The 26,270-nt window shown below is 38.2% G+C and overlaps 1 protein-coding gene across 1 annotated transcript in view; it reads right to left on the bottom strand.

The window, feature by feature from the left end:
• Positions 1-26,270, bottom strand: part of FAM184B (family with sequence similarity 184 member B) — a 908,731-nt gene that overhangs the window by 121,200 nt on the left and 761,261 nt on the right. Inside the window, exon 17 of the mRNA XM_044063450.1 lies at positions 13,489-13,587. Within this exon, the coding sequence (XP_043919385.1) occupies positions 13,489-13,587 (99 nt within the window). The remainder of the gene's footprint in view (positions 1-13,488; positions 13,588-26,270) is intronic.

The following is a 26,270-nucleotide window of genomic DNA, read 5'->3' as shown; positions in this document are numbered from 1 at the left end:
ATTTTTGCATTCGTTCTTCTGATTCTACCAAATGGGTCAATTCCAACTAATGTGAATTGCACAGAGTCCGATCGCCCATTTGATAGTAAACCAAAATAATCATAGCTAACAATTAGGTGTAACAACAAAAAGATAAAAACTTTCATCAAATGAATAGACAACAAAGAGGATTAATTAAGTCCAACAAAGCAAATTTCGAGGTAAGGATAGCATCCCAGGCCAAGGACAACCTAAAGGCCTTCTTTAGCTCTGTCCAAAACCTTAACGGCAGCACACAATAATGTGCTGAACTCTTGGTAAATGGAGCCACATTCATAGAACTGGGAGATATAGCAAATCTTCTGTCTGACAAATTTGGCTCAAACTTTACCCTCTTGTCACCCCCAGCTGCCCTCCCATGAGATACTATCTAATATAATCCCACCAATTATCAGTAAGGAGCAGGTCTTAGATGTGCTCTCCAAGGCCATGAATATGGCTTTGATGGGCTCCAATAATATCTCAGGATGCCTCCTAAACAACCTGAAATATGACCTATTTGGGCCACTGTAGTCACTATTCAACAATGGCCTCTTCGCAGGCATTGTGACAAGTGACTGCAATGGTCATTCCTCTGCATAAGGGTACACCATCAACAGATCCCGGGAATTACAGACCCATTAGTCTGACTAGTCTCATATGCATGGTCATGGAAATAATTATCATGGAAATGATTAACAATAACAAAGGAAACCTTCAGACACTGGACCCAATCCAGTTTGGTTTCATCAAAGATAGGTCATGTCTAATGAACCTGGTGGACTTCTTTGACTGGGTCACCAAGGCAATGGAGAAGGACAAAATGGTGTACACTGCCTATCTTGACCTAGCTAAGGCATTTGATACAAGACCTGACTTGGGTATTGTAAATAAACTCATGGAATTGGGCATAAGCCCTTGTGTAACTCACTGGGTAGACAGCTGTCTCACAGACAGGACCCATGAAATTAGGATTGGAGAGATCATCTCCGCAAAGAGGTCAGTCACCAGTGGAGTCCCACAGGGTTCTGTGCTGGGTCTACTCCTTTTTGGCATCTATTTTTTTTAATTCAAGGTCAGTGTCTGGGGCCTCTAGCTTGCCAGGTTTGCAGATGAATGCAAGCTAAGAGCAATCATAGAACCCCCTCCCAAGATATTAACATCTTACACGGAGGTCTAACACAGACAAATGACTGGGGCCAAAGCCACAGCTTAAAACACAGTGCCAAGAAATGCATAATAGTACTTTTTGGGAAGTTGGCTACCAAGAGGAACTACCTAATTGATAAAACACCCTTAAAAGTAGACACAGTAGTCAGGAATTAGGGGACTCATGTAGATAGTAACCTGTCTTTTCACCAACATGTGCCCAAGGTTGTAAGAAAATCATTCTGTGTCACTTAACCTATAAGTGCATGACATCTACTTCCAGGGAAGTCATTGTGCCACTGTAGTCTGCCATCATCAAACCTGTCATTGACTATAATGCCTCCTTTGGTATGTACCTAACCAGGTACATGCAACAACTGGAAAATCCATTGAGGTTCCTCACTAAAAGAATACAGGACATAAACATAATGTCCTGTGCAATTGCCTCAAAGCCCTACCTCTATACTCTGTTTCCTACAGACTGCTGAAAGGTGCTTTATTTATTTATTTTATTTATTTATTTGCAATTTGTTTTCCAGGATAGTCCATTGGGCTACAAGGGGCCCGTTTTCAATGGAGTCCTGGGGAGAAAAGCTCCGGAGAAATACAAATACATAGTACAGAAAAAGCACAAATCCATAATAAACATTTTAAACAAATGCTAAATACATATTTCGGATAGTACAAATCCATATCACACAATTCAAATAAAGGTTACATAATACAGAAATAAAAAAAAAAAAAGAAATTTTCATTAGCAAAATTACATCAGGTTAATTCATACGCGGTGGTGCAGCGATAGCATTGTCGCCTCACAGCAAGAGGTTCTCCCGTTTGATTCTCGGCTGGAGTGCCTTCTGTGTGGAGTCTGCATGTCCTGCCCGCGGTCAAGTGGCATTCGAAAGACATGCGTGAATGGGTGTGCCTTCGTTGAAGGTTGGGCGTTGGGCTGGCACCTCGGCACTGCAAAAATCAACTGCCAATCATTAGTGGACCAGCGTTCCGCTGTGGCGACCCCTAACCGGGAAAAGCCGAAAGAAGAACAACAGCAACGTCAAGTTAATTCAATAAGTAGTAATGAGTTTGTTTTTTTTTTTAGGCAATTACAATGAGACCATTTTTTTAGTTGTTGGTCGAATATGTCCCAAGGATGTAGAACTTTAGGAGGTAGTGACAGGCAACAAATAAGTTTGGAAAGTTAGGAAGAAAGTGTGGTCAGAATTAGGTTGAATGAGAGCAAGAGCATTTCCATTGTGAAGTAAGGTGTGAGTGCAGTGAGGTTTTAAATTAGGAGAGACTGCTGGTGGTGCAGATGGGAGAAGGGAGAGAGTTTCAGAGGCATGCAAGAGAGAAGGACATCAAGTGATTCCCAGCAAGATGTGTTGGTTTATGCAATTCAATTAGGTTTTGTGAATTGGATCTTAGGAGTCTAGTTAGGGAGGGGCAGAGAGATGGGTTATGAATGAGTTTGTGTGCTTGGATGAGCTGGGTATATGTGAGGAAGCTTGGTAATTCTAGCCAACTTAGTTGGTGAAGGGAATTACAGTGAAGGGAAGAGGCTCTATGACCTGCTGCAAATTTGGATATTTTGTTATAACAAGATGAGAGTTTTGTTTTGAGGGAAGACTGTAGGCTGGTTAGGATAGACACACCATATAAAAGGGATGGGATGAGGTATGTATTAGCTATTGTAATCCTGGTGGTGGGAGAGATAAAGCGACTGTGATGGTAAAGGATACCTAATTTTTTATTGTTTTTTTTTATATTTGTTTGTAGATGCTCGTCAAATTTTAGTTGATTGTCGAGGATCATTCCTAGTAATTTTGTGTCAGTGACTAGTTCTAGGGGGTATTGTTATTGCTGGTAATTATGAAGGATTGTTTGTCTAGGGAAGAGGTTTTGGATGCTTTGAATAACATAAATTTTGTTTTGGTTGTATGAAGGGCTAGATGGTTGTCGAGCATCCACTCTTTGGTGAAAGAGAAGGTGGCTTGTGTTAGATTATTACGAGTTGTGATGGAAGGGGAGGAACAGATTATAGTAGAATCATCGGCATATTGGATGAGAGTGGAGTTTGGAATGGCTTGGAAGAAATCATTTATGAATATGTTGAATAATAGGGGGCCTAGAATGGAACCTTGGGGGATGCCTGTGGATGTATTAAGGAAGGGAGAGGTAGCTTTTTTCCATTTAACTGCTTGTTGCCTGTTTGTGAGATAACTTGGAGAAGCACTGGGTAGAGGAAGGGGATAGGTTAAGTTTAGAGAGTTTGGTAAGAAGGAGGTTGTGAGAAATAGTGTCTAATGCCTTAGAGAGGTGAAGGAAAAGAGTGTCTTTGAAGTGGCCAAAGCCGCAGGCTTTGTTGATTGTTTCTAGGAAGGAGAGGAGGGCAGTGAAGGTACTATGACCTGGTCTAAAGCCATGTTGTGTGGGGGTAAGAAGCTGATTATTGATGAGGTAGGGTAAGAGTTGGTGTACACACTTTTCAAGTAGCTTAGAAATAGAGAATAGGATTGCGATAGAGCGAAAGTTTGGGATGTCATTATTATTGCCACCTTTATGGAGAGGAATAATAAAGGCTTTCTTCCAAAGCTGGGGTGCTGGCTTTCTGAGATAGACCAATTAATTAGTATGCTGATAGGGAGAGCAATGGATTCTGTGGCTAATTTTAGGAAGTAGGAGGGAATTTCATCAGGGGCATTGGAACTAGGTTTTAATTTTAGAAGAAGTTTTTTTATGGTGGATATAGAGGTGGGATTGATAGAAAAAGGTGGAGGTTGGGGGCAAGGGATGCTAGGGAAGGAAGGGATGGGTGCACACTGAGGAGGGGTTGTAAAGGTGTTGGTGAAGGACATTGTTAGCTTGCTAATGGACTTGATGAAGAAAGAGTTAAATTGGGTGGCTAAGTCCATCTGGTTTGGGGCAAGGGTTTTTTTTTTCCTGGGTTGAGGACAGATGAGATTCCTTTCCAAAATATTTGGGATTGGTGGAGTTATTGGTTGGAGACTGGAGAAATAGGCTTTACGGTCTGAGGTAATACATTTTTTGGCTTTATTTCATAGTGTTTTATATTTGTTTAGGGTGATAGTGGTTTTATTTTTATGGTAATGCGTCCAGGCTTTGTCACAGAGTTGCATAGTAGCTAAGGTGTTTTTGGTTAACCAGGGTACAGGGTTACTTTTTATACATTTTGTTTTTAGAGGGGCAAAGGAGTTGAGCAGGTTTGTGAAAGTAGAGTTAAAGTAGGAGAGAGCATTATCTAGGGGAAGAGTCGTTAATGGGTTCCAGTTTCTCCCTTTTAGTGCATTTGGGAAGGTTTCAGAATTGAAGTTCTTTAGGCAATGAGTGGAAATAAATATAGGTGTGAGTTAGTTGTATGGAAGAGGGGAGACACTGTGCAAAAGTGGGGAAGTGTCAGAAAGTGGGTCTGGGAGAATACCACTATCAGAGATATAGTGAGGATGGGATACTAGAATCCACTCTATTGTACTTCCAGTAATGGAGTTCTTGGAAGGCCTGGTAGTGGAACTGATTAGTTGTGTAAAGTTATACAAGTTAATTTTGAGTGAGTTAGTGGGAAATTGGATTGTGGTCCATTTTATGTTCACATCCCCCAGGATTATTGTTTTGTGAGTAATGTTGGTAGAGACTCAGGAGAGAATATCTTCAAGGAATGAGATATTGTCTCCAGGGGGAATATAGAGGGAGAGAACAAATATGAGTTTTTGCTTGTTTAGGTGGAGTAGGACTGATATTATTACTGCTTGGCCAAATTTGGGAAAGGACTTGGTATAGGGGGTGACTAAGAGGGATGCTGAGTAAAGGAGTGCTACACCCCCCCCTTTTTTTTGTCTTCTGTCATTCCTTGCAGTAGTTGGGAGGAGTTATTTCAGAATCTTGTTTGTGGGGCTTAAGCCAGGTTTCTGAGATGCAGAGAATATCGGGCTGATTATGTAGAAGCCAGGCATGAAGGTTTGGAATTCTGTTACATAGGCTCTAAGCATTTAGAAGTGGAGGGGTTTGCCTGTTGCTTGGGGGGGGGGGGGTTGGGGGGTTGGATTCAGTGTGGTAGAGGGGCCTGGGTTTGGGTGGATGTCCCCGGAGAGAAGGATAGAGATAAGATGATAGATGAAGTATTTTGTTTGTTTTGGGGTGTAGTATACAGGTAGAGAGGTTTGTGGACATTAGACTAGTGTAGTTGGGAACAGTGTTTTTAGAGTTAGTTAGGAGTCTATAGGGGAAGAGCATGCTAGTGTTGAGGGGTAGAGACTAGGAGATATACGAGTAACAGTAGATATGTACTTTGTAGAGGATGGGGTGGTGGTGTGAAATGGGGGAGAGTGGTTTGCATTAATAGGAGCCAAGGAAAGGAAGAATCAAGGTTAAAAAAAAAACAATCAGTGGAGTGGAAGGTAAGTTCAGAGGAAAGTAAGCAAGGAGGTTAAGGGATGTTCTAACAGTGGTATAGGGAAAGGATTAGAGTGGTTCAGAGAGGTAAAGATGGTGCCACAGGAAGGAAGGCAAAGTTAAAGAGTCTGGGGGAGGGGTTGGAAAGAAAGAAAGTAAAAGAAACTGGGGGAAACTGGGGAAACATAAAATGCATCCTTGTATCCTGGTCTGATAGAACTTCTAGACTGAAGGATTTGAATTTTGCTTGCAACTTAACTAGGACATGTTGGAAGGAACAGGTATGTATCTCAGAGAATTACCATTCTTGAAATAGTCTTTCCATCCATGTGAAGCAGAGCTTTTCCCTAACCCTATTGAAGCACAACCCAGACAAGTGGATGGGAAATTAGAAATTCACCCCGGTCTGACACCTACGTCTCTGATGGACAGTGGCAGTCATTAAATCATGCCCTAACTAACATACACCCCATAAAATAACCCTGAAGGCACAATAACTCATGGGATACATTTGGGATGCATGACTAGGCTTATAGGTTCATAGGAAATTACTAGGCTAACTGTTTAAAAGGCCTTATGAGACTAGCCAGTATAACCTGATTTTCCCTAGTATATGACCCCAGGGGCAAGAGGATGGCATGTATTTATGCTTATGCCTTGAGTATCTTACAGATTGCCCCTGTCCATAAGGGACATAGGTGCTATAGGTGTTACCCCAGGTGTGAATTTGCAATTCCACATCCATTGATCCAAATCACATTTAAAGAGGGCCAGGGAAGGGCTCTGCCTAATGTAAATATGAAGCCTTTTGCAAAGAAGGGGCAATCTCTGAGACACATATCTGTCTCTCCATCATGTTTTGTTTGAGTCACTGACTAAGTTTAGATCCCTAATTCGGGTGATCTTTGTGATGTTTGGCTTGCAGATGTGTAGCATCTCCATCAGAGCTGGAACTGCGAGTAAAGGGATTGACCTTTTAGTCCGTCGGTATAGGATATGTTGTTTACACCCTGTATTTTCTTTTTGAAGACTCTCTGAGGTTGCGCCAACTGCTGTAAGTGTTTAGTTAAAGACATGCCAAATGGCGCACTGTGCATTGGTCATTTATTCAGAGCTTCTCTGTGCCTGGCTTGGACTCATGTGACTAAAAGAACCTTGGATTGCATCTAAAGCCATCTGTGGACCAACAAAGCTGATATAAGTATTTTTTGTACTTGCTCTTACTATCTCAGTGCTATTCAACAGTTCTGGGCTGTATTTACTGATTTGTTTGAATTTAGCAATGTTTGTCAGCCTGCAATTGTTAAAGAAATGCCATCTGTGTGTTACAGTACTGCTATTGGTTCATTTTAACAGTATCTGGATATTTCATAATCTCCTAGTTCAACTGAGTTTGCCAAAATATTTCTAAGTTTTGCAAAGTTTTTCTGTGTTTGTAGAAGTTTTTCCATGTTTGTGCACATTTTTCTGTATTTGGAAACATTTAGCAAGGTTTGTAAGCTTATTTCCAAGGATTTCTGATACTGCAGAAGTTCTACCTTTTGTTGTAAAGTATTTGTTGCTGCACTTGAGCTGAAAACCAGTTCATTTTACATTAAGAGGGTTTTATTCTGTACTCTGGTGGGAACAGAGGTCTGGTATGCACCTGATTTAGGAACTTCTGGTGAAAGGCTTATTGTGTGCTTATCTGATTGGCCTGAGGGCTTAACTGTGTAAAAGTCTTTCATCCTGCTGGTATAAAAGCCTCACATTTGCGCATCATGCAAATGCAGTTACCTGTGCTTTGTATATAAGCAAACCTCTCCAGTTTAAAATCCACTATAGGAAATGCCCTCCAGTCACTCACTGTTAATAGCTGCTCAAAGAACTGCCAGTTTATGCAGAGGGCAGCACCACTGCAGGTGGAGGCTACAGTATACTATTAAACACTCTCACTTAGACCTTTAAGCGACTCTCCTCTAGTCCTTCCCATCTACTAAGGATCTGGTGTAACGGATAGGCGTTTCACTATATTCTCTGTTTCTGGCCAGATGGATATGGGAATCCTGAGGTAGTGTAGTAACTGCCTCATGTTCACTAACAACCACTTAATTTTAGAACAGACAGCACAGCGTATGCACACACAAAAAATGCAAGTTGTTAGCATTACACCCAAAACACACAGTACCAACACTAAGGAACAAACACATAGACACGCATATACAGAGGTACTCACACGTAATCTACCCAAACCTCCAGGACCTCTTAAAAGCATCTCTCAGTGGCCCTGCACACACTCAAAAAAGACAGCTCCTCACACAACACACAAATCTGAAAATCACAGTAGTCCCGCTTCCAAGCCCATGAGGCAACACACCACACAGCAAAACATTCTAGTTATTGGGGATTCGGTTGTAAGACATACTGATATCATCATTACCAGGCTAAACAAGGAGAGTCTGGAGCCAAGGTCCACCAAACCGTGCATGCACTTATGTCTTTAAACCACAAGTACCAGTATGACATGGTCATAATCCATGTAGGCCTAAGTGACCTAAGACGTACCTCATAGGACTACATGAAGAGAGACATGATGGAGCTCTCTGAATATGTGTCCTACGTGGGTATGAATCTAGCCTTAAGTAGCATCCCACCTTCACCAATGATGATGCTATGGTACTAACAAAAAATGATTGACTTCAACAACTGGTTTAGTTTCTGGTGTCACAACAAGGTGGTCCAATATCTGTCAGCCTGAGGAGACATGCTCTACAAACCACAATACACTTTTCACCACTTGGCTTCTGGATACTCACAAAAACTGTATCTATATCCACAGTGCTGTGCCACATTGTTAAACCCTCCAACATAACAAAAATCACTCACGACCACCTAAAGGTACTGCTGCTCAGTGCTAGAAGTATAAATAAAAAAACTGCACTACCTGGAAGCACTCCGCATCAAGGAGAAAGAAGACATATGTGCATTCACTGAAACATGGTTCAGAACCATGGAGAGCACCCCGACTATCAAAGGCTGCAATGCCTTTCATACATTTCAGTCCCCCTTAGCTCAGAATAAAACAAAGGGAGGAGGTGTCTCACTGTTCATAAAGGACAAGTACACCACTAGACTGGTCCAACAACGTGGCACGCTTCAGCTACTCCACGCTCAACTAACCATAGATGTGACCTCATATCATAGCCTTGCTAGATACAGATCCCCTAAAATGAGTCTGGAAAACCACACCTCCTACGTAAACCTACTGGAATCTCTTAACATTCATCCTAACACCATACTTATAGGTGACTTCAACTACCCCTCCATAAACTGGGGGAAATATACAACCCATAATTCACTTGCTCAGAGGTTTTTGGACTTTGTCAACACAAACACCCAAGAGCAACTAGTTAGCTCCCCAGCTAGAGGTACAAATATCCTAGACCTGGTACTGACAAACATGGGGGGATGCTGCTCCCTACTGTGCATCAACTCCTCCCTGGTAAGATCTGATCACAAAATGATCTCCTTTAGTATTCAAACTAAACTAGAACCCTCATCAAACTCCAACCCTGTTAAAAACTTTGCTAAGGCCAATTACCTCAAACTAAGTGACAGCTTATTAAACTTTCAAGCCCCTCCAAATGCAGATGACACTGAGGCCTATTTTGTGCTGTACAGAAAAGCACTGTACAACCACATTTATAGCTGCATAGAGGAGGCAGTACCTGTCTGAGTCAAAACTATGATTACTAGCAAAAATAAAATACCCTGGTGGACTCCTAGCATAAACAGACTATTCAACAAAAGGAAAAAATCTCCAAAGCCAAGAAGGAACAGACAAAATAGTGCAAAAAGACACTCACCAGTCTAAACAAAAAAAATACAGAGCTGGTCAAATCTACCAAAGCAAAGATAGCCTCTCAGGTGAAAGATAACCATAAGTTTTTTTTAATTTTATTTGTAACCGCAGGGGAAATGCTCAGCAATGTGCCGGGTTAATCATGAATGGCAACAGTTACACCCAGCCTGAAATTGTAGCAACCCCACTGGCCAAAAAGTTCACTTCAAACTTCTCCACCCCATCATCTCCTACCGAACCCAAAGAAATACCAACAAATATCCTCCTACTGGTCATTATGAGGGAACAGGTCCTTACTGCACTCACTAAAGCCAAAAACACAGCCTCCAGGAAGGTTCAGGTCCATGGAACCCATAACTCTCATTCTAGGATGCTTCTTAAACAGCTTAAAACAGAATCCATCAGAGCCACTAGAAACCTTCTTTAAACACAACCTCTAGATGGGCTTTGTCTCAGTGGAATGGAGCACTGTATCAGTCATCTCTCTGCATAAGGGGAGCCCATCAACTGACCCAGGGAACTACAGACCCATAGTCTTGATCAGTCTTATCTGCAAGGCCATGGAGAGAATTATCATGGACCTGATCAATAACAACATAAAAAATCTCCAAACACTATACTAGCCCCAATTTGGCTTTGTCAAAGGGAGGTCTTGCTTGCTGAATCTAGTGGACTTCTTTGAGAAAGTCTCCAGAGCCATGGATGAGGATAAAGTGGTACACACCACTTATCTAGCCAAAGCTTTCAACACAGTCCCCTACTCAGGGATCATAGATAAACTTACTGCATTAGGCATAAACTTCGACATAGTCTGATGGATAGGAAATGGACTCACTGACAGGACACATGTCCGCTGGATAGGTAAATCCATGTCTGATAAAAAAAAAAACTGTTACTGGTAGTGTCCCACAGAGTTCAGTGTTGGGATCCCTCCTGTTTGGTATATACTTCTTTGAAGTGAAGGCTAGTGATGGGAGCCTCTAGCTCACTAAGTTCTCCGATGACTGTAAGTTGGTAGCAATCATCGAATCCCCAAATTATATTGACATCCTAAAAACAGGCCTAAAAATGACAAATGACTATTTCCAAAACAATGGTCTGAGACTAAATGCTAAAAAATATGTAATCATACTGTTTGGTAAATCAGATATCCCTACAAATTATAATATTGATAGCACACCACTAAAAGTAGAACCAATGGTGAGGGATCTGGGAACCTAGGAACACAGATAGATAATAGCCTAAATTTTGACCATCAAGTAGCTACTGTAGTGAGGAAATTCTTCTGTATGTCTCAACTCATAAGTAAAGGTATAACATCACGTTCAAAGGAAGTCATAGTGCCACTGTACTTGGCCATCATCAGGGCCATAATCAAGTATAGTGCTCCCTTCTGCACATACCTAACTAGGCACTTACACCAACTGGAGCAGCCCCAGAGGTTTCTCACTAAAAAATACAAAGTTTAAGATATATGCCTTATGAGGACTGACTATAGGATCTCTCCCTTTACTCCATCTCATATCATTTATTGAGAGGGGACTTATGCCTAACCTACAAGGCATTCTCTGATCCAGCCCTGGTGAAAATGTTACATATTTCAAGAAAAAAATATACAAAGGTTACCCGTTCCATGGACTTAACCTTATTTATGACTCTTACAGAACTTGATGGAGAGACAGATTCATATCCCAAAGGCTGCCTCATTTATGGAATAAACTTCCCATCTTCATAAAACAAAGCCCATCCCTCACTCACTTCAAAAAGAATTTGGATACATGGATGTGGAACCATAAATTCACTCCCAGGGTACTGCTCATGTCCCTTATAGATAGAGGCAGTCTGTAAAATGACTCAGGACTCCAACACCCAAAGACCCACTACCCCATCCCATATCTAGGAATTAAGATATAATATTGTCATATCCTTGTTATTATTGGCTAGACTTGTAAAGGTTCTTGCACCATTAGCCTTGTAATCACCTATGAACCTATAATGGGGGCTGAGTACAGTGGGACTATAATTTCCTTAAATTTGGATTCCATACCTTTTCTTATAAGTTGTGCCGCATAGACGGACTTCTTCACCACTATAGACAATATAAAGGCCCCAGAGGTTGCTAGCCTAGTATATACCTATAAACCTATGATAACTTGTGACATCATGAGTAGAATCAAATGTACTAGAACAGATACCTACTACACAGGGTGGACCCACAAAAACAGCTGAAAGAATTCAGGCCAAAATGCACTGACACTCATTCAACTGGTTTCTCCAGCTACAATCAAAAAGTTGTATGCCAAGTATGCAGACTTGGGTTAGAATATGTCTAAACTACTGGAATTTTTTTTTAAAACTAGAAAAGTTCAAGAACTGGGTTCTATATGTGAATTAAGGCAACCATCTGATAACTGACCTGCAATCAATTTTTTATGAGTTTGTGAGAACTTATGCAGAGGTATGAGCAAAGTCTAATCCCCAGATTACACTGGATACAGTTAATATCTGTTTTAAGGACTTCAAATGGAAAACAGCTAATGAGAACTATTGTAGGATGCTAGACCATGAGAACTATTGTAGGATGCTAGACCATGAGAACTATTGTAGGATGCTAGACTAAAATTGCTTAGTGAGGGAGGTGACAGAGGACAAAGATAGATTCAAAATGGGTAAGTCACTGATACTTGATAAGTACACCACAGCATTTTACAAAAAGTTTGAAAATGAGATTGATTTATTCTTGCCAAATGTTTTAACCATGTTAGTGAATCTAGCATGCATGATTCATGCATAAATCAGTCCACAACTATATAAATTCTGAAAATGGGTGTGGACATTATTTAAAAAAGGCAGTAATCTGATTTCACTTAGTAATATTGACAATGCATTGCTAGAAGTCATTTTAGCAAACAGGTTACAGAGAGTTTCCACAGAACTTACTTCTAGCTTCCAATCACATTTCCTGAATAATCAACAAACACAGGATAACAACCTAGTTTTAGAACTAATTCAATATTTTAATGACATTAGTTAAAACGAAGAAGATGTATTAGTACTGAATAAATCTAAAGCCTTTGAAAAAATGCACATACATTTTTGTTGAAGTTCCTTAACAAAAAATAACTTTTCTACTTCAGTCATCTGAATTATCAAGTGTACTGAATCTTCATTTCTTCAGGTAAAGCAATTCAGGATCTAACCACTGTTTCTAAGGAGAAGGGTTTAGTTCCATATGATGAACTTTTAGTCCTTTGGTATTTGGTGTCACATTTCGCCTATCCAAGCTCTCGTGTAATGGACATGACTGTGAGCCCAGTACAATGTAAAAGAAAATGATCCTAAAAATGCTGTAGAGTTCAAACTTAAATCCAATCTTAATCTCCTATACACGAGATGGCACAAATGTACAAAACCACAGTGTATATGACTGCTCTGAACTAGAATCTGACAATTTTTTTTTGGTCCTGGAATATTGCAGTAAGATTTCTTTGCATAAGACACACAAAGAATCATTGCATCTCCTACATTCCCTCCCCAAATTTCTGCTTAATCTACTCATTCTTAAAACAGTGTTTATGCTTTATAGCATAATTTATAGTGTATACTCCAGTTGTGATTGCTGATGTTTTAACTGTCAGTCAGTATGAAAAGCAGTCTTTGAGAATGGGGTCACTGCTGAGAAAGTTCCCCATCATCAAGATGCAGCAACCTTGATGTTGATTATATTACATAACGCAATGCAGAGGGGAAAAGCCCTGTGTGTGAAATCAGGATTTGAATCTCATAGTGGGTCCATTTTTTGAAGTCGAGTGTATTTTGACTTCTGTTATTCAAGGCTGTGACATGGGACCATACCTTGGGTAGTATGGGAAAAAAATCATAATTTGTTGCATCATATATTGTATGTTATTCTGTATTTGTTGTTTTAACTTTGCCGTCATATGCAAATGTATTTTGAAGGAATATAGGAACCTGCATCACACTTATGAGATTGAAAGAACTTCATGATACAATCACTGTATCATACATGTAAAACAAAACTTATTAACCCTTTTGGGGAACTCTGTACTTACCTTCATTGTTGGTGTTAAACTTCCAGGTGCAGGATTGCAGGAACAATTTGTCTGACCACCATTATTCACTGTGACTGTGTTTGAAAATCTGCGTTCTTCCTGTCAGAATAATTTCAGTAAGCAAGAAAAAACTAATTAGTGTAGCTGGGTTAGATCTTATTTTGAATATGGAATAAACTATCATGCTAGGAACTGAAAAAATTGCTACGTCTTTAATTATTCACATTTATGGTTTGATAATACTGGCCAGCTTTTGATAAACCTATATGAATGATTTTAGAATTGCAGTTGCAGATTTTTTCATTCTAGACATATTCTCAGATGAAATTACCAGATGATTTGATTTTTTTGTACAATGTTTTTTTAAAGAAATATCCTGTTGTCCTTCACCATTGGCTACAACACTCATAGGATTCATTTTTAAGTTGACCAACAGGATGCTGATGCATGCAGATATCAAAAACTGAAACAAGAAATTTTAGTTAGAGCTGGGAATTCACCTGAGGCACAGTCACTTAAGTTTCATAACTGGACATTTAGTACACACAAACCGGTAAGGTCACAAATAACTGATTTAATGCGTATTTTAAAATGGTGGCTAGTACCTCTCATAAATAATGTTAAGTAAAACTACAGAAATGTTGTCTGTAGATAAATTTAAAAGGGCACTCCTTAGCAACCAACAAAACTCGGTATAGCCGAGTGATCGTAAGTCATTTGAACAACTAGTTATTTTAGTAGAATGTTTGTTGCTACCTGAAATGGCATATCCTAAGTCAGACTTGCATGTGCAAGGGCTAATAATAAATCTTCAGCTAAGCATGTTCCTTTGCCTAAAATCATGTACATATGCTACTATATGAGTTGGTTTGTGTTAAATATGTAGAAAAGGGCATGTGGCAAAATACTGCATTGCTACTGCCAGCAATACAGTGCCTATAAAAGGTGTTAATGTTAGCCAACACAACTGTACCTGAAAGCATGTCTCTGGAATGTGATAATACTGACCTTTAACCTACTAGAAATGAAGAGTCTGCTTTTTGCCATTGTGCTGTTACTAAACTTGTTAAATGTAACATTGTGGCTAAACAAAAAGAGATCAAGACTCAAGAAATTAGCACTGAACTGGTGTACTTTGTCCATTGCTGGAATGTATGGAATAAATGGTGATTTGCTGCGAGGTTTTGTCTCCTTTTTGATGTGCTGCCTCTTTTTTGTTGCTGAGGAGCAAAAACAGATAAAAGAGTTATTGGATTCGGAAGTGTAATATCACTGGTCTATTGCAATATTTTTGTAAGCAGTGAGTAAACAGGAGACTGAAATGATATAGATAAACAAAATGAAGACAAAATGGAGTACCCTATAACACAGGTAGAAATACAGGCCATTCTAGGCAAAGGGTTGCATCTAGGTGCTAGTAGTGCCTATTAATCCATGATGTGATAATCGGTCAGTATTTTTCCCAGATTAAAGTGCTATGGTAGATGTTGGGAAGCAAGTCCAGCCAGAAATACATAATCCTAGTACAGAGAAAACTATAGGACTCGAAGACACAAAAGAAATTATGATCTGGTTCAGGATAGAGGGTTTCAAAATTGCTGGGAGAAATGGGTATATAGATGATAGCACTCTGATGGCTGAAAGTGAGGAAGAGTTTAAGACCCTGTTGATGACGGTGAAAGTAGAAAGTGCAAAAAAATGGCTTGTTGCTCAATATCAACAAAAACTAAAATTATGTCATCTAGTTCTATCATTTCTTTGAAAACAGCCAAGGAAGAAGTGTCAGTGATAGATTTCCTTTCTATGGGCTCAAAGATCTCTGCAAATGGTGATTGCAGCCATGAAATTAAATGTTTTTTAGAAAGAACACTATGGCAAATCTGGATTAAGATTTTCGACAGCAATGGCATCACATTGTTAACAAAGGTTTATATAGTTAGTGTTATATTTTTTCCAACAATAACACATGGATGTGAGATCTGGACTACAAGTAAGGCTATGCACCGGAAAACTGATGCATTTTAACTATGACGCTAGAGAAAATATTTGAGAATCGCATGGACTGCAACAAGATCAAAGCAGTCGCTACTTAAAGAAGTAAACCCATATAGCTCACTGGAAAGCCTGATGGTGAAACAAAACTCATATACTTTGGCCCCATAATGTGAGGACAGAGTTTACTACAGAAAACACTGATGTTGGAAAAGACTGGGTGCAGAAGAGATGGGAGACAGAGGCTTAGATGGCTAGACAGCATTGCTGAAGCAATGAATATGAATTTGCGAGAACAAAAACAGACAATTTTTGACCAAAAGATCTAGTGTGCTAAAGTCCTCAAGGTCATGAATAGTCAGGACTGACTAAATGACAAACCAGCAGCAACAACAACAGAAGGATTACATAAATCTGACACTGGATCTTGCCAAAAGACTCCAATTGTTAAAAGTAATAAAATAAGTCAGTGTGGAAACTGACAGGGCCTATAATTGAGAATATACTAAAGGAAGTAAGAAAAAGATACGTGAATCTCATACTGAAGAAAATGGAAAGGGGAATTTGAGCACTCTTAAACTTCTCCCCGCTAGGCCAAAGCAGATAGCCAGTTAGAAAGAGAAGCAGGATTCTAACAGTAAAGAAAACAAGATAAATACTAAAGAAGGGAAGTGGAAACTACTAGTATGCTGGTGGAAGAAAATTATTTTCACGTTATGATTTTTACAGGATGAGTTAGATCAGGAGTAAAGGCATGTGTCCGTGTTTAGAGGAGAAGAGACCATGACCTTCATTTCATGCAAGTATACCAATGAGCACAGTGGTGACTAGGCTGATCTTCAGATAAACAATGTCAATTTCAAGAAGGCCCAGTGGGATAGTTATACTCTAAGCATAACTAGAAAATATATAGCAAGGGTGTATGGTGAGCTAAAGCAATAAAACAGCCCCACTTCATAGTCATACTTTGAACTTAAAAATGACTTGTTCTATGCCTTTGGTTACCCTGTAGAGCAACTACTCAGCCACTAACTAGTTCCACTGACCTTTAGAACACTTGTGATGAAGTCAGCACACAGTCACAGTTTACATCTCCATTTAGGAATGTATAAGACAAAGGCTAGGGCCCTTCACTAGACTTTACTGACCTGGTGTTATGAAGCACATAGAAACTGTTTTGCAGTCTTCCCAGAATTTCAAAGGACAGCACTGAGCTAAACAGTGCTTAACAGCTTCTGATGCCATTAACTATAGTGGAAGTTCCATTTGACAGAGAGTAGCCATGGACAAAATAGGTCCCCTTGTAAATTTAAGTTAGTGTCACCAATTAATTAGGGAGCAAAGTTCCATGAGGAAGTACCTCTACAAAAGTTAATGTCAAGATAATAGCAAAAGAAAGTCATATTGACCAAGACACCCCATTCATGTCCAGGATAGTGCATGGACTTTATTTAAAGTGGCACAGCAAATACCTCTGACAGATGATCTAGTCAAGCTCTTTAATAACACTTTTAGTCACTGTTATGAAAAGTTAATGAACTAGGAGGGAGAAATTGAGGCAACTGATTTCACATCTTCTCTTTGCTATATAGGACAAACCCCAGGCTCCAGTTATATTTGTGCCATTTGATGTGCTATATAGCAGACATCCTTGAGGCTGCTAGCTATAGTAAAAGAAACATGACAGGAGAAAACACCCCAATTAAACGTATGACAAAGCATTTCTCAGACCTGCTGGACAGGTTAAAAACTGTAATACTTATAGTAAGAAACACAGAGAGAAAGAGAAGGTAGGAGGGTCTATATCAGAAGATCAAAGTTTAAGAACTTCAAATCTGATATGGTCAACACCATATGACTGAAGTCTTGAAACTTTGAATCTTTTAATGGAGATCTCTGTACAGTGCAGAAAGGGAAGATTTCCCTCTTCTGCACTGTAGTGCGATCTCAGAGTTGGTATATTTAAGTAGGGGGGTTGTGGGGGTGCAGGGGGGCTTGCCCCCCTGCTTAGAGCTTTTAAATGGTTTGTTTTTGTAGGTTGTTGTGTTTTATTGCATTTTTGATTTTTCAAGACTTTGATTATATGGTGTAGACCATATCAGATTCGAAGTTTTGAAACTTCGATAATGTAATATAGACCCAAGCTAGGACACCCAAAAGGGCATATAACAAAAATGCTATTCTCTGAGAATTCAAACCAGAATATAAAGCATTTGTGTTAGTACCCCCTGCTGAAAATAAGCTCTTTGCTAAGAGTCAAGGGCCTTTTGAAATTGTAGAAAATGTAAGAGAGGTAAATTATAAGGTGAGACAACCCAGAAAAAGGGAAAGCAGAATAGCTGTATCACATAAATGTTCTAAAACTTTGTAGAGAAATTGAAGTTTATAGTTTGTTTACAGACAGAGAGAGAGAGGTTTATAGTTTGTTTACAGACAGAGAGAGAGAGTTAAGGTCCTCACATCATGTTCTGAAATCAACAGATGAGACAATATTAATGTTTTTGAAAGAAGTAAAATAATTTGTATTCAGAAATGAAGACATATTTTCAGAGCTGCCTGCAGCAACAATCTAATCTAGTATAACATAGAAACCATTCCTGGTGAGAAAGTAACTTTAAACTTTACCGAATTCCAGAATCATAATGCAAAGCATTTTGGAAAGACTTACAGAAAATGTTTAAACTAACTGTCAAATAGCAATTTCAAAGTGAGTGGAATAGCCCCATTGTACTGGTCCCAAAGTCTTATGGATCTATAAAGTTTTGCAATTACTTCAGAAAATTGATTAACATATCTAAATTTGATTCATATCCATGCCCTGAGTATGTGAACTGATTAAAAAAGTGGGCGAGACTAGATTTTTGACAGCTTTGGACCTAGCAAAAGACTTTTGGCAAATTCCTCTAATCCAAGAAACTAAGGGAAAAATGACATTATAGAGTCCTGCCTTTTGATGTTCATGAGTGCCTGAGTCTAATGAACAAAATTCTTATGCTCAATATCAGATATGTAGTAGCTTACCTGGATGATACCGTAATTTTACCTGAAGACTAGAAAAGCCTCTGTGATGCCCCCTCCTCTGGGCCAGTAATCAAGGAGGCTGAATCCTCACCACTGTCACTTGGAACAATAATAAAAACACACAGTATTTCCAGATGCAGCTTTCTGCATCAAGCACAATTTCTCTTAAGAGCACACACGGAACACACTCAGTCTGGGGGCTGGGTTTCCCTCTCTATCTCTCTCTCTCTCTAGGCCCCCATTAAGATTACCACTGGCACAACTGTAGAGTTGAGTCTTCAACCGAGTGTCCAAGTCAATACCTCCACCCCTCTCTCTGTGAAACCAGTGCTCTGTATCCCTGCTCCAAGTAGCTGACACACACTGTTTGAGACTTATTTTTACACACACACACACACACACACACACACACACACACACACACACACACACACACACACACACACACACACACACACCTGGGAAAGGCTAGCACAGATTTACTAGCTATGTCCCTCTGCCCAGACTATAAGGTAGTTACTCCCATTAAGCACTCCAAAGCCAGCTACTCTAAGGATCTTACAAGGGTACCCAATTATAATCAGTGAATTAATTCTAATACAAATGGTAGTGTTTGACCAATGCAGTAAGGCTTTCAGGAGTGGCCACAGTGTCACCAAATAAATATAAGTACTCTCAAAGGTTAAAATATTCTCTAAAGGACCAGCCCCAATAAAAAGTTTCAATATATTTAATAATAAATAATAAAAAGAACATAAAAGTACTAAATATCTATTTACAATAAACACCAGAGTTACAATCACATGAAATATGAAAATAACACAGATGAATAGATTCACACAGCTACAGAAAAACAGTACTTAAATAATCTCACTATATTTTCCTGACTGATCTCAAGAATTACTATTCCCTGGTTACTTACTAATGCAAGGTAGGATGAAGTGGATGAGTGATCCTTCTGTGAAAGGTTTCAAAGACAGACTGCCCTGAAACTTCTGAATACAACAGAATTAAATGGAATGACAAAAGATATTTGTTGGTTTTGGATGTTAAAAGCCTATATACGAGTATAGAGCATAAGGATGGAATCCAAGCCATAAGATATTCTATGGGTGATAGTCCTTTTTGTTATTTTGTAATTGATTTAGTAAATTTTTGTTTAAAGAATAATTATTTTTACTTTAATAATGAGTTATATAGACAAAAACAGGGCACAGTGATGGCGGCAGCTTTTTTCCCCATGTATGCGAATATTTTTATGACTTGTTTTGAGAATTCATTTTTATCTAGGTTAGAATTTGTGAAAAAATATGTTACATTTTATTTCTGTTACATTGATGATTTAAGTTTTATTTCTGAGGATGAGTGGATGGAAATAGAAGACTTTATAAATAAATTACATGAAAATCCTTTCCATTAAGTTTTGATGGTCTACAGAAAGGTAGAAAAGTTGTATTTTTAGATTTAGAGTTAGAGGGTAGGAAGAATGGAGAAACTGTAACAATTGTACATAGGAAATTTAGTGATGGAACATGGAAGTCAATTTTGTGGGCTACAAGTTGTCATCCACCACATATTTTAAAGGCATTACCAACATCTTGGATATACAGGAAGCTGAAAGTAGGGTATGGAAAGAATCAGAGAAGTCGAGACAAGTTAAGAAGAGTAGGTGGACAATTGATACACATATGAATGAAAATAGATATAAAAAAATAGAGCCTATATATCTTGTGACTGGTTATAATATTAAAAGTAAGGAGTTTAAAAATTTAATAGAACATTATTGGGAATATTTAATACAGGATAAAGTGTTGACAAGTATTTTATCATATAGACCATTTTTCTCTTATAGCAGGGGAAAGAATTGAAATATATGGTTGTGCATGGCAATTTTGTTATGCCAACGGCAGACTTGATTATAGTGCCCTATATTAAGGGAACAATAGCTTGTGGTGATTGTAGGGTCTGTACACATGTAGTACCCAGTTTTCAGTACATTAATAATATTAAGTTTGAATCTAGGGGTGTGTTTTCATGCAGAAGTAAGGGGGTTATATATGCATTGAGGTGTCCCTGTGAAATGTACTATATAGGTGAAACAAAAAGAGAATTCCGTACAAGATGTATGGAACACCTAAGGGACATAAAAAAACTGTAAAGAAGAAAAAATGGTTGCAATGCATTTTAAAATGTTTCATGATTTCCTGGAATGTACTATTTTAGAACAAATTGATAGTATGAATATTAGTGAAGAATTGTTAAAACAGAAATTAATGTATAAAGAAACTGTTTATATTTTGAAATATGGTACAATGATCCCAAAAGGTTTGAACAATGATTTGAATTGGAAGTGCTTGCTTTAAGAAATATTTCATGAGATAATTGATAGATTGGTAGTAATTAAGAAGATGCTATATAAGAATGGTTATTTTGCATGTGTTTTATTCCATGAAGGTGTTTTCACCGAGGCACTAGAATAAAGGATTATATCAGTGTTTGTTTTCTTTGTTTGGAGTCCTACACATTGGTATCCTGTTGCATTCAGAAGGAGTGGAGAGGAGAGGTGTTGTTAATGCCCTGAAACTTCTGTCTCATCTGGTATTAAAACATAAGTTTACTCCTGGATTACAGAATGACATCACATACATCTGGTCATCTGACTCTGGTTCTCATACCGCCCCCTTTCTTAACAACAGATATGTGTCAATACTACACACACATAGAGCTTTGCTAAGATCTGTTGCAGCTTCTGGAAGTCATAAAACAATTTCAAACTTCCACCTTTCCAGAGTAGCAATTAGTTCATCCCCAAGAACAATACAGAAAGCTTCCTAGTACAGACTTTTTGTCTCTGGCTGCATTGAGACCTGTGAGATACAATCTTTATGGCTTATACCAAGTAATTTAATTTCAAACTATTCTTCAAAGTTAGCTGGTCTGAGATTATCCTCTTCTCGTCCAGTAACCTCTGTTACAATGTATTCATTTCAATAGTTACCATATAGTCTGACATTTATTTATTTATTTATTTGACATTTGTTAACCAGGATGGTCTGACTGAGCTTGAGCCCTTTTTCAGCGGAGGCCCAGGGAGAAAAACTCCAAACTAGAAAATATACAATTGGTCATTTAACAGTATGGATTAAATAAAATTTCACAAAAAGTAACACTAGTATTACTATTAAATTAACTTACAAGAGATACAAGTATCAAGAAAATATCCAGCAGGTAATTCATTCTCAGAAAGGTTTGAAAGTAGAATTAATGTATATAAAAAAGGATAAATGGAAAAGGAGAAAAAGGTGAGCAAAGCTCTGTCCAGCAGGACTCACTGTTGGAATATTTTTTAACACAAGCAACTTTACAAATACATTTTCAACACAAGCACCTGTACAAATCTGTTTGATATACAAATGACATATAATTATTTACAAAACTCTAGCTAGCTATGCTGGCATATGTTACACATCCACTGCCCTACTTTTCCTGGCATAGCTGGCAATACCTCACATCATCACAGCCACTTCCTAGAGTAGATTCCCATCATTACACTAGATTAACTGCTAACTCCACTAAGCGTAACTTGGCCATGGCAGAAGCCTGCTATTTCGGTTATGCAATAGGGCAAGGAATAGCAAGACCACAAGCTGAGGAAATTGAAGCAGTATCACCTGTCCCAATATGTTTGTGTCATACTATGCAAGTCAACAAGTCAGCAACAGTTATACTCATGATAGCTGAATGGTACTTGCTTCTGGTCCAGAAATCCATATTTTCCCTAAGTGAATGGTCCATTGCCATATCCTGCATCTCCTGTAGATCCTCTCACTGTTCAACTACCAATCAGTAACCATAACCTCCATACCCACTTTATACAACCCACAACTTGATTGTCTTTGCTCCAGAAACCTTTCTCACTTCTTGACAGGTGGTTGCCTACTGATCAGACATTAATCTGATTTTTCTATTACTCTCCATAGGATTTCTAACAAAAGATGATAACATAATTTCTTAACATTCTAAGCCAAAATATTCCATGTAGCACAGGAAACAATAGTTTTTTAGAAGAAGGAAAGTATAATTTGACAAAGAGTGAGCACAAAGCATTGTGTGACTTGCAGACTAATGATAGCATAGTTATAAGACACGCTGGCAAAGGGGGACCAGTGGTGATATTGAATGCTGACTTTTATAATACAGCTATGCAAGAAATGTTATTGAATCCAAATGTATATATTGAAGTACCAACAACAATTGTGTTTGAAATGAGTGAACAGATTACCAGTACCTTATATGAATGCATGTGTATGGACCTATTAAGTAAAGATCTTTTTAATTACTTTACTGTTGAAAATCCACTCATACCTCAAATCCATGGTCTCCCCAAGATACACAAAGACCCATATCCTGAACTTTAGACCTATAGTAGCAGGGGCAGGATGGCTAACAGAACCCATCTCTATATACCTGGATAAGGAATTGAAGACAGCACTCAATGACTATGCATATGTCTTGAAAGACACAGAACAGTTTTTATTGGACCTGTATGGGGCAGTGAAGCAAATGGGAACAGCAGATACCAGGTTGCTGGCCACACTAGATGTAGTGTCTTTATTTACAAGTATACCCAATGACCATTGGATAAGCATGGTGAAATCAGTGTTGACAAGGCAGGGAAAGTTCTCTAATACTAAGATAGACTTTCTCTGTATGTTACTAGAATTGATACTAGAGCACAACATATTTATGTTCAGTGGCATATGCTATAAGCAGTTGTCAGGGGTTGCCATGGGTACAAGTTGTGCCAACACATATTCAAACCTGGTTATGGTTAACTGGGAATATGAACATTTGTTAGGTAATCCCCAAATAGCCTTTTATAGGTGTTTCATAGATGACCTTTTTATTTTTTGGAAAGGTGATGCTGAACAACTTAAATCCCTGTATGCACACCTAAATACTACTAGTGACTTTTTAAAGTTTACAATGAACTGTTCTGAGATGAGTTTAGACTTCCTGGACATTACCATATACACAGAAAATGGCCAATGGTCTACGAAATTACACAGGAAACAATGCTAGAGACCATTCTTTCTACACAGAAACAGTATGGATAACCCTGAGATTTTTCCTAACATAATCAGAGGTCAGGCAATGAGAACATCTCGCCTATGTTGTCAAGAGGAAGTGTATAGAAATGAGTTAACTAAGCTAAGAATAGGTTTCATTAATAGGGGGTATAGTGAACATGAAATTGATAAGGTGTACCATAATGTACACAAAGAAAGGAAAGGTAAAGCTAAGCCCTACTACTCTGATAGAGTAGGTAGTGACAGGGTAGGTATCAGGAATATTGTATTATCATACATTCCAATGGTTTTACCATATACAAGAGATGTGAAAAGGTTTGAAACCATCATACGACAAAACTGGCATATGTTGTTAGTAGATGAGGATACTACCAACATAGTGGGTGGGCAACCACATTTTGCATTTAGAAATAAGAAAAATCTGAAACAGCAGCTTTGCTATCCAAGTATACCTACTCTGATGGATAACATAGTGAATGGTACCCATAGATGTGGAAAATGCACACAGTGCATTTATATAGATGAATCAAGGTTTTTTAAGCACCCTGAAACAGGGCGTCTATGGGAGCTAAGGAATTCTGCTGATTGCAATACTAAGAATGTAGTGTACCTAGCTCACTGCACAACATGTTTCCATTTCTATGTTGGCAAAACTAACCGTCACCTTAGGGAACGGATAAGGGATCACCTTTACACCACTAGAAAAGGGTAACTGTATAGTGCTTGGGCTAAGCATACATTGGATAAGGGGGGTGACCACATATTTTTGTTTCAGGTTTTACACATTCAGAATGTTAGCAATAGGATGGGGGACATAGTCAATACTACTGAAAATATGGAAGTAAAATGGATTTTGCGTTTAGGAGCACACAGAGGTTTGGGTTTGAATGATAGTGTTCCATTGAAGCCAGTGCTAAAATCTAGAAGGTTAAAATAAAATAAATAATAATACTATCTTAACAAGAGAAGACTACATAAACACATGCAGGGCTTTGGGTCAATATGACAGTATTTATTGAGCTGTTTCTAGCATATATATTACTAAAGACAAGTATTTGTTGAGATATATGTTTAAAGCATATGTATTTACTAGGCGGATAGCATGTGTATTTATTAGGCAGAATATATGTATTAAGTTGTTGAGTGTGCACTGCTTATATTTTTATATAAATGTACATATTTTTATGCTTATACCCACACACACAAGCAGTTATTAAATGGGGAACATAAGCATATGGATTTATTCATTGACTTTTTATGTATTTTGTTTATATTCATCCACATGTTCTTGTTTTTATATTTTGTGCATGTGGCTTTTAAACAGTGTTTTTCTGACTTCAGCAATTAACTAAGGGCAAAATGTAACCATAGTAATTAATTGATTGCTGAGTGCTGAATTAACTTTGAGTGGTAGGATTGGTTGATTTAGTAATGAATTAAAGTATTTAAGTGCTGTTGCTGTTTAAATTAACTGTCTGATGAAACAATGGTTACCATTGTGAAAGTGTTCACTGTTTTGTAATAAAATAGATTTTTACTTTGTCGTGGTTCAGCTTCTTTATTCCACCTACCTTCCTACTGGGAGCCTGTGTTTCAACATTTTATACATGTTGTATGTAGACACTTTCATGTAAATATTCTAAACTTCCTTCATTTAGTAATGCTTTTAGGTAACTGGCAGATCTCTAGCCACTGTCCTTTTGTTATTTCCCTATATGAGAACTTTTTCCATGCCTTAATTTGGCTGTGTACTTGATCAGTGTTCATTCCATTCTATGCTCTGTACAACCTGCTTGTAAGTTTCTTGTTAGTTGCTTCAGGTGCCCTTGCTTCAGTCAACAAGACTATTAATTCTGGCCTATGCAATGATCTCTCCTTAATGTTTTTTTTTATTTATTAAACTGATAAACTGATATATATATCTATATATATATATATATATATATATATATATATATATATATATATATATATATGTAGAGAGAGAGAGAGACACACACACACACACATATATATATGTGTGTGTGTGTGTGTGTGCATATATATATATATATATATATATATATATATATATATATATATAATATAACTCATACACCTTCCAGCAAATTTAATTTATTCCCATTATATTAATCGATCCTCCCTCTGCCACCAGTGGGTCAGTAATGTAATATCCATGTGAAATTTACATCTGGATAAACCTATTAACCATAACTCAAATTTTCAGGTGTGGTATTTCTTGGTATTCATGAGATGACTTATTTTGTATAAACAAACCCTAAATACCTATAATCTGGAATAGCAGCTAACCCTTGTGACCATACATTAAGCTTTAGGACCTCATAATGTCCAGCAATGCACTGAGCTGATCCACAATAATATCACCCATTCTAACCCCAAAGATACAACTAATATATAAGCAGACAAATTTCATGCCAACTTTACATCTCCTGCCCCCATATGTTGTCCCCACTGTCCCTATGAATTTAGTTTCCCCTGAAATTACTTTGAAACAAGTCTTAGAGTCTCTGTCAAAGACTAAAAATAATATATCATTGGGACCAGACACTATACCAGGCTGCATTCTCATCAGTGCTAAGTATGTACTGTCTGAACTGCTCAGTGTCAGCCTATCTACAGGGTTTGGTCCTGATGCCTAGAAAGCAGCCATTATGACTC

Source organism: Protopterus annectens, chromosome 2.part1 (assembly GCF_019279795.1).
Source record: "Protopterus annectens isolate FY-2018-M chromosome 2.part1, PAN1.0, whole genome shotgun sequence".
Classification (NCBI taxonomy): domain Eukaryota; kingdom Metazoa; phylum Chordata; order Ceratodontiformes; family Protopteridae; genus Protopterus; species Protopterus annectens.
The sequence above is the reverse complement of the archived record's forward strand: the minus strand, read 5'-3'. Positions and strand labels throughout refer to the sequence as shown.